The sequence below is a fragment of the Salvelinus alpinus genome, chromosome 22 (assembly GCF_045679555.1).
Source record: "Salvelinus alpinus chromosome 22, SLU_Salpinus.1, whole genome shotgun sequence".
Classification (NCBI taxonomy): Eukaryota; Metazoa; Chordata; class Actinopteri; order Salmoniformes; family Salmonidae; genus Salvelinus; species Salvelinus alpinus.
Genome location: NC_092107.1, coordinates 11518970 through 11531912, shown reverse-complemented (window position 1 = coordinate 11531912; position 12943 = coordinate 11518970). Strand labels below are relative to the sequence as shown.

At 43.1% G+C, this 12943-nt stretch overlaps 1 protein-coding gene across 1 annotated transcript; it reads right to left on the bottom strand.

Moving 5' to 3' along the window:
* Positions 1-1115: 1115 nt before the first annotated feature.
* LOC139549734 (homeobox protein meis3-like) lies at positions 1116-11164 on the bottom strand. Its single transcript, XM_071360444.1, has 13 exons — positions 10786-11164; positions 10299-10397; positions 6218-6357; positions 5816-5990; positions 5554-5604; positions 5313-5363; positions 4948-5097; positions 4614-4722; positions 4124-4269; positions 3391-3467; positions 3004-3062; positions 2750-2836; positions 1116-2490 (listed from the first exon to the last, which is right to left on the bottom strand). The coding sequence occupies exons 2-13, from the start codon at positions 10308-10310 to the stop codon at positions 2300-2302; spliced, it is 1248 nt and encodes a 415-aa protein (XP_071216545.1). The 5' UTR covers positions 10311-10397; positions 10786-11164; the 3' UTR covers positions 1116-2299.
* Positions 11165-12943: the final 1779 nt, after the last annotated feature.

The following is a 12943-nucleotide window of genomic DNA, read 5'->3' as shown; positions in this document are numbered from 1 at the left end:
CTCTGTGGCTGTGCACACTGTTCTCTCTCCCTTCTCTTTCCCAGTATTGGCACATTTATGCAATGCAATTTCCACTAGCTAATGGATTTTGTGTTTGTGTGAGGCTACGGACTCTAGCTATCAAAAGCAATCATAAAGTGAAAACAGTATGAATAGCATCTCACTCCTGCTGTCTGTCTGTTTGTTGTTGGCTCAGATCTCCTTCAGACTATCATACAGTCACTTATGTTCTCTATGGGACTATGGTGTTTAAATAATAATTGTAAGTGCTTTTCCAGCTCCAAAGTCACTTGACCTAGTCAAGATAATAAGCAAGAGGAACACGTTCGTAAATGAACTCATACATATGTTCAGGAAGCTCGATGTAAACAATGGACCTGCAGTGCAACAAATTATGAACCAACTGTGTGTGTCCACGGATTGGGGACAAAATGTATAGCTGGGACACGACTAGCATGGCATGGGTTACACACAAAAAAAGAGAGAGTGACAAGATGGACAAGGCATATGAGTGTGTGGACAGGAAAATATGTGGTGGGACTTGGAGTCAGCCCTGAGGGTCATAAAGCCAGGCCATTTCCTGTTGACCCTTGTATGAACTCTGACCCCTGCTGCAGGCTGCATCTATCACTGGGCAGGGGTGAGGTGGGGATTGAATGGATGGCCGGGTGGAGGAGGAGGGTTTAGGCCAGGCCAAATGCTGTTTGAATTGTGTTTGACATTTAATGAGTAATCACTTTGGCTTGGATTTGAACCTTGTTGCACATGGCCCTGCAGATGGGAGGAGGTATAAAGTGAATGAGGAAGGAATGTGGAAAGACAGAGTGAAAATGAGGAGTAAAAAATTAACAAATAGCTAAACTAAGGGAGAGAGGTCAGGGAAGATGCTAGGCTAGAAAAATAAGAAAAGAAGGGGGTACAAAACTGCAGCATACATCAATTGAAAATGAGTCAATTAGCATATAGTAACGACATGTGATTGCACCAGGAAGAAAATATTAATATTTTCAAGATTACCTAATACTGATTTGTGTATTTCATTACCATGTTGACACTTTTTACATCTGACAGCGAATAATTGGAGGGCAAACTCAAAGAAAAAGTCATTCACACACTTTTACAAAAGAAAGGTTTTAATACTATAAGCAAAATCATAACTGTAACATCGTTATCATCAATTATTGTCATCAACATTTGGAAATAAATTATTTTATCAGAGACCCATAAGGGACTGAGGAAGATGCAGCATGTGTAAAGTCCTTTGGCTGTCCTCCTCAAACACAACGGCAGACAACATGGACCGTGAAATGGTATGACAGGATCGTGTGTGTGTTCACTGTTTGGCTTATGATGTGGATCCCACAGTAAACCCTACTATTCATGTCTGACAGGATCTTAAGGAGGTAAGTGATCAACTCATTCCAACGTATTTAAACAAACCAAGGTACGTCCTTGAACAAATTGAGAGAGACAAATTGAGCTCATTCATAGTGTACAAGAATCATGCAGAGTGATGCCCTGGAAGATCACTGTTCACAGGACTTTTGTCAGGTCCCACCTCTCTGACACATATAAATACAAAAATAGATCTAAAAAAAGACAAATGAAATACGGTGGGTGTGTGTGACAGTTGTCGGTGTGGGAAGACTGGGTGTGGCCTGGGGCGTGGAGGAGAGAGGTTAGAGTGTATCGCTGGCGTTCTGTCCAATCACAACGCTTCAAGCCTGGGCTGTGTGAGGTCATAAGAGTTACGGAGGTTAAGGTGACCCAGGCAGATCGGGAGCTGTGTGTCTGACCTGTGTCCTTCCGTCTTTCCGTTTGGTTGGCCAGTAGGCCAGGTGGGAGAGAGAGGCAAGTTGGCTGGTCAGTGGTCCGTGTGGGGTGTTCCTCTATGCTCCTAGAGGGGGCGCTATCTTGGGAGTCAGACAGCTCACTGTCACCACAGAGTATGTAGAGAGGGAAGGGGCTGAGGACGCTCGCCTCTTCCACTCTGAAGTGGGCTTGGCTCACACTCAAGGGCTCAGCGTGGTGTGTGTCTTTGTCTACGTCTGAGATGGAATATAAGTATGTTATTGATGGTATAAGAGGGGCCAGCGGTGGTATGTTAAGGGAAGTGTATGCATGTTGCAGACAATGGCTTGAGTGGGTTGAGTGACTGTGGAAGTTAGTGTCTTACGGCGGGAATGTAAACATTTGGACTGCGCCATGCTGTCGTAGTTAGCGTGTGGCGGGTGTGTGAGCCCCCATCTCCCCCAGGATGGCCCCTCTCTCCCCTCTCCTTCACACCCTTCCTTCTCAGTTAGTGGGCGTGTATGTCCAGGCCCTGGCCTATGAGGGGATCGGCGGGGTGGGGGTGGGGCGGCGGGTGCAGCAGCATGGCGGGGTGGGGGCCGGGGTAGGGGTGCAGGGACGGGCCGGCGTGGGGGTAGCCAGACTGGGACAGCAGGGCCCCGGGGTACTCTCTGGGAAGAGACGGCATCCCCTGAAGACCTGTGGAGGGGGAGAGAGTGAGAAAGAGAGGAATTTATATTAGGAGGTACTGTACAACAACATACCACCGAACGTGTCCACCAAATGATTGGTAAAAACACTAGGGTCATGTTCAGTCTGGCACACCATAGCAAAACCTTTTCAAATGGAAAAGAGCATTTCTTATTGGAGTTCTGGTAGTGCCTCCCTGCTTCAGTCCGTTTTCTTCTCTTTGTTGCCTAATGAACATGACCCAGTCGTCCTTATCTCTGTCTCTTACCTGCTGCCCTGAGACCCAGGTGGGCTTGGCCGTCCAGTCCGTAGCCCCCCAGTGCTGCTCCCTCTGGGCTGTAAGGACCACCTTGACCTGGTCAACCAAACACACACCCACATTATTCACCTAACTTGAATGTCCATATCGATCAGCTACACACATATGCATTCAAAATACACACCTATAGCATCAGTACAACCTAGGAATTTATAGATACGTCAGTAACAATACATTAGAGGGAATACAGTGGTAATTATTACCTGAGCGATTTGACTGGTCAATCATGGGCTGTACTATTCTCCGTCTTGCATTGATAAACCTGGAGAGGAAGGAGGGGATATGAAAAAGAGGGAGAATAGGAGCAGAGAACACAAAGAGGAGGAGAACTGAATGGAAGGAGAGTCAGTTAATGGAGAAAAGGGCTAACTCTGGGAATATTAACCTTTCACTTTTACAACCACTTAACCCCTTCATGGTTCACCGTCAATCCACATTAGGACAGAGGGAGTATGGATCTCTGGGTGATAATGGATTGATCAGTATTGATGGGGTCAGCGGAGGTCATGCTAAGGTCCGGGCGACAAGGGGCACAGTACAGTAGTAAAACACAGAGCTGATCATTGGTTATTGATCAAGGGGGTACTGACCAGTTGTTGACCTGCAGAATGGTCAGGCCTGTGTCCTGTGCCAGCTGCTTCTTCTGCTCCTCTGAGGGGTATGGGTGCTGGGAAGGGACATTCAGAAAAAGGGCGTTATGTATTTGCCAAACTGGTTGAGATTCAGCAAGAGCATGTCTAGCCTTTGCTTTTGGCATAGATTATCATTGCATAAAATCATCAAATGTTTAATTTTGGCTCACACATACACCACACATACACCACACATACACCACACATACACCACACACACACCACACATACACCACACACAAATGGCTCCACAAGTATCTATGTAGAATTAAAAACCCAAAGCATGTCAATAAGGGAGTTCTTCAACCATTAGATGAATACTAATGACTGACATTACATCTGAATTAATCTCTCTCTCTCTCTCTCTCACTCTCACTCACTCACACTCACACAGAGTCATAATTAATGAGAATGACTTCAGAGTTTTTCCAATATAACTGCTAATTATCAGAATGACTTCAATTCACCATAAATTGTTCTCTCTCTGTTCAGAACTATTCAATATTGAACCTCTTATTCACACATTATCTCTGTCATTTCATTCCATTTTCAACTGATTTTTTTGCATTATGTGAACGATATCCCCTTCCTCCTCTCCCTCGTTCCTCTCCTCTCGGCTCCCCTCTGCTTTTCTCTGCTTCTATCTGTCATTCTTCTCTCACTATTATTTCTACTGTCTCTCTTTTCTCACCGATAAATGCTGGAAGAGCCATGCCCTCATGATGTTGGTTGCCAGTTTGGGGAAAATGCCCCTCTTCTTGTTGTTCCTTCTGTCTCGGTCCGTATCGTCCTCCTCTCCCGTACTGGGGGAGGCCACGCCCCCATCCAAACCATCCCCTGCCAGAGGACAATAGAGATATGGCATTAGCACAGTACGTGTGTGTGTGTGTGTGTGTGTGTGTGTGTGTGTGTGTGTGTGTGTGTGTGTGTGTGTGTGTGTGTGTGTGTGTGTGTGTGTGTGTGTGTGTGTGCGTGCGTGCGTGCGTGCGTGCGTGCGTGCGTGCGTGCGTGCGTGCGTGCGTGCGTGCGTGCGTGCGTGCGTGCGTGCGTGCGTGCGCGTTAACATGTCCAATTGATGTCAGGTTTATTTGTGTATGTCGATTATGTTGTTAGCATGAGTGTTTGAAAAGACAAGTGTGTGTTTGTGCAGGCGTGTGTATGAGTTAGTGTGTTAGAGGTACCCGTATCGCTGCAGTTGTCTGTGCTGTGTGAAGGCAGGCCACACGACATGCCAGGGGTCCCTAGCGGAGTGGACGCACAGTCATCTGGATCCCGCAACCACGACTGATTCTACAGAGAGCGCGGGAAGGACAGAGAGAGAAACATATTGAGATGAACAGGAAAATGAAGACGGTCCGCACTCAGTATTTGTAGTCAAAGAAAGCAACATTTATTCCCTCTTTACGGACAGGTGTTTTGCCTGACAGGGCTTCATCAGTGTCTTTTTCAGAGACATATTGAGAGAGAGATATAGTGTGAAATCTGCTAGCCAATCGTCATTCAAGTGTCACCTACCTGCTCTGACAGACTAGTGCAGGAGCCAGTGAAATCCTCCACGTCAGACTTGGACCCGCCCTCCCTGTCATCCAGAATCAGGTCTGTGGGCATCTTGCCTTTCAGGCAGGTGATGTAGCGATTGCAGAAGTTATCACACAGGTCATGAACCTGGAGAATAGAAGACGAGGAAGAGGGAGAAGAGGTGGTGTCAGGAAATAGTATAGTACTGTGTGGTTTAGGTGTGTGACGGCTGATCATATCTGGTTTGCCTGCAGTCAGCAGTCACTAGTCTGAATCATAAAGGGTAAGAGGGGAGAGAAACAGAAAGAGAGACAGAGACAGAGAGCGAGAGAGACATATTTTAGATGAGTGAAGAAGCACACCTTTTCCAGCTCCAACAGGTGGAACCGTAGTACCTGGATGGCCTGGATCATCTGAGGAGAAGAACAGATTTGTAGCTATGAACACAAGCTATTCCATATTGTAGCCTATAATATTACTATGACTGAAAAACATGCGTATGAGTTATCCTTAATCGATTTCTAAATTACTGTGTGCCGCTACATGTACGCTATAAGCATTTGGTTATTGTTCTGTTAAAGTATACACGTGTTATTTTCATACCAGGTTGTCCAGTTCAGGATTTGTAGAAAAAATGGGCTTCTCTGAGCGAATCTGAATTACAAAAGGAAAGAAAGATGGATAATGGTTGGAGCTCGGCGCTTACGATTTTCCCTGTACCCTGTAATTACACCTGCAACACTGTACATGTGACTATTAAACTTCTAATCTAAAAACTAATCTAATCATGAATCCTTGTCACTATGATACATCCCACATACAGTACACAGCTGTTCTCTGATTGGCTCGTAGAGATGTAACTCACCTGTTTGGCGAAGGCTGCAATGTCATCGTTGAAGGAGTCTGAGGAGCATACATCACTGTGATTGGTCAGGCCTTGAAGGTGGGGAGGGACTGAGTGGGATGTGACGTCCCGCGGTGAGCAGGTGGCCAGCTCACACTTCTCAAACACCAGGGCCAGCAATGGAAACAGAGGATGACTGTGCACACAGAACACACACAGAGTTAACATGGGCACACACACACACACACTCTCTCTCGCTGTCCTCACACACATGCATGTACACAATACACACACACATCCCAGCAAATGTATATAGGCACAGAGCACACTGACAGTAAATATACATGCATACTGTTAGAATGAAAAAGAAATCTAACAAACACACACACACAAACTGCAGTGAAATAGTTATTTTCTGCTCACCCATAGATCTGGTCCCTGTGGTGTTTGAGGGAATCTGGGACAGTGTGGCCATAGTGAGGGGGGTGCAGTGACCTCATGGCCTCTCCATACCCCCCCACGGGCATGCCCTCTGACCCTGAGTAGTGCACCAGGTCTTCATACTGAGGAACAAGGGGGAGAGACATAACATATTGAACATGTGCGTTGGGGTGTATTTTAATCATCTGCATTTTGTTGTGGAGAAAGTGTGTGTGTATGTGTGTGTGTGTGTGTGTGTGTGTGTGTGTGTGTGTGTGTGTGTGTGTGTGTGTGTGTGTGTGTGTGTGTGTGTGTGTGTGTGTGTGTGTGTGTGTGTGTGTGTGTGTGTGTGTGTGTGTGTGTGTGTGTGTGTGTGTGTGTGAGAGAGAGAGCAAGAATGAAAGAAAGAGAGAGAGAAATTAGGAGATGAGGCCCCCTGTGAATATGGAAGCAGATCACTTCGAAGCTGTAGCTAATTTTCTGACTAGAGGCTTCTTGCTGAGCAGTTTTTCAGAGGGAAAAGAGACATCCACACTGGGACAATTGACATGAGATAAACAAACACACACAGATTCATACATAAACATGAGCCTATGCTCTCTATCTCTCACACACTCTGTCAGTCTCATATCTCTCTCTCAACCTCACAGAGCTGATGTGTGTTAAACTGCAGCTGACTTCAGTCTCCAAGGCTTTTCTCCTGTCATCAAAAGCCAGCGGTTTTCTCCTGGATTAAAGTATGGCCAATCATAGTCCCATATGGCTGCGTGATCACAGCGTGCACCTGCTCTGCGGTTTTGTCGGGCCACCTTTTGTTTCATGGATACTCGCTATTAACACAATCACCAATATCAGATTCCGCGCCTTTCTTTACACGAGCTCTCCGATTACAGTGCGACTGTAGCCGCTGTGCGTCAACGGATCAAAGCATTGAAATCAACATGACGAATTCTTCAAATTGTCCCAAAAGGCATGAGGCTGAGCTTCAAATGTGAGAAACACTTACAATGTTCATACGATTATAATTAACTGCAATCCTCATATTTATCATGATAGCTCAAAGAGAGAGCTTAGTTTTCTATACCTATATATAGGCATAAGCGATATCATTTAATTTTCTCGGCAACTAAATTGAACATGTTTGTTTTTTTACCACATAGGCTATTACATATATTAGAAATATTAACGCTGACAATTAACCACAGACCAGTGTATGGATACATAGCATGCGCATCCTTCATATTTTGTTCTTGCAGTTGTTTTACTTAATAAATCAGATAGAAGAAACTATTCAAAGTCCTGTTTGAATTTGCAATGTGCAACATATTCAATACATACAAATCACTTTCCACCAGATTGCCTGTTGGCAAAAACAAAGTTTGCAAACATTCGCCTTTAGCCTGTATTTCCAAAGCCATTCAACAGTTTCATTATTCTCAAGTTGAAAATATGTTTTTGTCCAACATTTTCTCAGACAAATGCAATATATTTTATTCGAGTAGCCTATGTTCAAAATAAAAAGCAACAATGGGTAGGCCTACGTAAATGTACATTTGTATCCTACGTTGTCCCAACATCCTGCTTATTCCAATGAAAAGTGATAGAGTTTGTGACAATAGTTTTCTATTTAGTATACATGTAGGCCTAATACACGTAGGTAGTCTATGCAAAAACAGAAAGCTCTACAGGTTTCCAAACGGATCTATTTTCTTTCGGTTGAAGGTAGCCTAAAAGCAATATGCTCGAATGACAGGCAAGTGCCACCAATTGTAAACAGTGGGATAAACTGTATATTTTACAGGACATGGGACAACATATATAATTTATCAAATTCACTTCCCTTTGGTGCATATAACCAGAATTAGGCTAATTATGGATAATTGACTGATACACTTTCTTGACCTGGTTTCAGTGAACTAAAGTTGCCTATGTCTGAATTGTAATCAAATTTGACAAATAAAGTACCTGTTTTGTTGACTTTAATTAGGGTAAATTACGAAATTCTTAACAGGATTAGAATAATATAACGAAAATCAAATGTAAAATGTCAATGAAAAGCGACTGCGTAATTGTCATCTGTAGGCCTAATTACAGTAAACGGAAAAATCCTATCCTGAAAATCTACTTTGATAAGCACGACCCGAAGCTGTTGACACCAAGGCTATATGACATATCAAAATGTCTTTCCTCACTCAACTGCAAGCCGAACGTGTTATTACAACACAGATAAGAAATGGCCTAAATTTCATCTGACCTATTACCCTTTTTCCGTTTTAATTAAACATCAAGACAGATACAGAAAAGAGCAACAGTTCATTGCATGGGAGTTTGACAAGTTACTCTAAAATGTGGTAGATATTCAGCAGGTTATTGGTGTGTGTGTGTGATAAAATGTCATGAGTAGCCTACTATGGCAATTATCTTTAGGAATAGGAAAGAGTAGCACAGTGCACATAGCAACGGGATCCGCGAGCCGCCGACACACTATAGCAAAAGACTTGACCTACTTAGCGACTTGGTCTGCCTCACCTGTCTCTCTTTTTCCTCGACCTACTCACCACACCTCATACTGTATATGGACATATCATGTCTTTCCATTTTCACAACCACTTTTATTAGTCCAATAATCGACTATTAATTCCAGCAGGAAACACACAATCTCAGTTTTAAATAGACTGTATTTCAAATATTACACTATACATATTGAAACCCAGATAAACGTTTATGGTTATCAAGAGAGAGCTTTTACACCCTATATAAGAGCTATATAGTCCATAAGACTCCTGAACATCTAATCAAATGGCTACCCAGACTATTTGCATTGCTCCCCTCCTCCTCTTTTACACCGCTGCTACTCTGTTGTTATCATCTATACATAGTCACATTAATAACTCTACCTACATGTACATATTACCTTAACTAACCCGTGCCCCGCACATTGGCACTGTACCGGTACCCCCCTGTGTATAGTCTCGTTATTGTTATTTAACTGCTGCTCTTTAATTGTAACTTTTATTTCTTATTCTTACTCGTATTTTTTTTAACAGCATTGTTGGTTAGGGGCTCGTAAGTATGCATTTCACTGTAAGGGGAAATGTACCTGTTGTATTCGGCGCATGTGCCTCATACAATTTGATTTGATTTGATGATTTGTTTATAGTGCTAAAGCCCTTGTAAAACAATGAAAATAGTATCATTCTGACAGTTGTTCACTTATACGTGACCCTATATTGAAATATAAAGAAAAGTTAACAGCTAATTTATAAGCAATATAATATATGAAATGTATAGGACACTATGTAGACTATATGAAATGTATAGGACACTATGTAGACTATATGAAATGTATAGGACACTATGTAGACTATATGAAATGTATAGGACACTATGTAGACTATATGAAATGTATAGGACACTATGTAATCTATATGAAATGTATAGGACACTATGTAGACTATATGAAATGTATAGGACACTATGTAGACTATATGAAATGTATAGGACACTATGTAGACTATATGAAATGTATAGGACACTATGTAGACTATATGAAATGTATAGGACACTATGTAAACTATATGAAATGTATAGGACACTATGTAGACTATATGAAATGTATAGGACACTATGTAGACTATATGAAATGTATAGGACACTATGTAGACTATATGAAATGTATAGGCTATTTCCACATTTCAAACTAGGCTACTTGACATTATATCAACACGACCCTAATTATTTAGGTCAGGTCAGTCTATTTAGGAATATTTAGAGCATGCACAATTATGTCAATAAGGTTATTCCTTAATACCTTGATGTGAACTCCTTGACATATTGCTGCTGCCTTCATTGGCCCTGTATAGCTGGGAGCTGTGGCCTACGCGAGGGAGGACAGGGAGAGAGGCTAGACAGGCAGCGAGGGGCGCTACGTCAACGCGTAAGGACCGAGCAAAGAGGCACAATTCTACATAATAACCAAACTAGCAAGATTATTAACTGGAGAGAATGATACAGACTACCGTGATAGTACAAATGATGAGTGAGTGTAAAGGATGCAGTAGAATAGAGTAAACAGCCATCCTACCCTCTTATCCATGCGACACGGAAGCCAATCCTACTCCGGGAAGGATGAGACCAGACCCGCTGTCCAGCGCAGGCGTCCTGCCTCCTGTATCCAGATGATCTGATGAAATAATGCGCTCTTTAATAAACGAATAGAGGTGGAATTATAACAGTTGAAGCATCAAACACTTAAATCTCATCATTATTTACAAGGGGGTTGGTTAGAAAAAATGAACAGCTGATCCGGAGTGTAGACCATAATTAGGCTACACCAATAGCCTAGGCTACTATGGGCTACAATAGGCTACATATATTCCCGAAGTAAATCGAATCGTTACTTTTATTGCAAGCAAGCAGCTTTATGATCCAAAGTTAGAGGTCCACGACCATAAAAGCGATGTGTATTTAATATATATCACTAATAAGAATACATCAACCATTAGGCTGTTACATGCAGGCATCATACAATACACTATTTTAGAAAAATATGATTCCATAAAATATCCCACCGAAACCTAGATTTGACGTATAGGCTATAGTCACTCTCAGGCTGTGCTCGAGATATCCTGCATGGGCTTCGGTTTCGAGAGCGTTGTGGTAGGTCCGCACGTTATGTTTTTGGGTCCGGCTCGCAGATGCTTGGCGAGGAGAAATAGCGTCCTTTTTGGCCGTTCTCGCTGTCCATGGACTGTCGCGGCAGGCTGGAAAATGTCACAGCGACTTGAGGGATGTTGCTTTAAACATTGAGAGAGGCAGAGACTATGTGGGGAGAGAAGGTGGTCGGGAGTTGTTTGGGGGGTCAAAACACGACGGGGTCTCTCACCCCCACCTTCTTTTCACACACATTCGCGCATTACAAACGCAGGATCCCCTCGTTTATTCCAATGGCACGCACTACACTCACGTAGCATGCATTAGCACAGTTTATTCGCTCCCGTTCACGGTTGCTGAGCCATGACAAGATAATGTCTGATAACTCGAAGATTTGAAGTCGAACACAGCTTTTTCTTCATATTCCATAATCTGCAGGATAGTGCGCGCATTTATTAATGAGCACCATACAACCGTTATTGGTATTGGAAATAATGTTAATATTGTTTCCAACACTTGCCTCAAACATCTGGGTATCCCAACTCTCAGTAACTGCATTTGTTGTTTTTAGTAGCATGTCAAATTAAGTAAAATTCACATAAAATGCTGATGATTCTTTCTGATAGGCTATTGACATGTTGGTTATTGGCCGCACAATTCAGAATTCAGATACATTTCTGTATAGCCACGTTCATTCAACAACCCTGGAACAACCCACCACAGTGCATTTTGGTAACATATACAGTAAGTAATTATAGAAGAGGCTATTAAATGTCTCATACATTGGTTCTACGCAAGATATCATATAGTTTTACGCATGATAACATTATTTTAGGATGGCAAATCAGGTCCTAAATAATTTTCAATAGGGAAGGCCTATGACAATACATTTATTGGCTACATTTATTGGCTGATAATGACTATAATCGTGTTTTTTTGTTGACTTTATGTAATAAAACCTTTCTTATATGTGTTATTGTTTTTACCATCGAGGACCACTTTTGGAAACAAGCGTTTTAATTAATACTTTCAAGTGATATCCTCTGGGTCCACATTGTACATGTTGTTGTATATGTCTGTTACCCAAAATAAAATCAATTAAATTCGCCATTAAACTGCCCAAATGTCCCCACTTTGCTTGTAACAGCTGGCCATTTTATTGATCTGAAGACGTGTAAAAACCAGGCTCCCTTTCGTCTCATTCTAACTGGAGGGGAAAGTTTCACAGCTCCGTGGACCTCGTCTTGTGTTGTAAATTACTCTTAAGTAACATAATAATTATTAAAAACGGTTCTCTTTCCCCTCTCACGCGGCGAGGAACCAACAGGAGGCCGAACTTCAATCGGCAGCGCGGTTGCGGCCACATGGACCGGGGCAAGTCTTCACCGCGGGCGGCGTCGGGCGTGATTTGGTGTGCAACCAGCGAGCGCCGTAACATCAACGAACCTGTGGCCTTTAACACGGCGGGAGGTTAATTCCTATGACGATGATCATAGCCTTTAGACCCCTCTAACATCGAATCCATAGCAGCAAGGAAAAATGTGAACGGACAGGAAAATAGACGGTCTAATAGGATATTTCTAATTGATTAACAGGGATACATCCAGTTGCAGTCCTATTCTGATTGTTTAATGTTTGGCTTTTTTCTTTATTTTTTCTTTATGACTTTATCTTTGTCGGTCCAACGTCCAAGCCATTATTGTGCAAGATCCAAACATCTTGATGAGTGTAACAGTATAACTTTACGTCGTCCCCTCGCCCCGACACGGGCGCGAACCAGGGACCCTCTGCACACATCAACAACAGTCACCCACGAAGCGTCGTTACCCATCGCTCCACAAAAGCCGCGGCCCTTGCAGAGCAAGGGGCAACACTACATATTGGTTTCAGAGCAAGTGACGTAACTGATTGAAATGCTACTAGCGCGTACCCGCTAACTAGCTAGCCATTTCACATCCGTTACACTCACCCCCCTTTCAACCTCCTCCTTTTCCGCAGCAACCAGTGATCCGGGTCACGGCACCAATGTAACAGTATAACTTTACGTCGTCCCCTCGCCCCGACACGGGCGCGAAC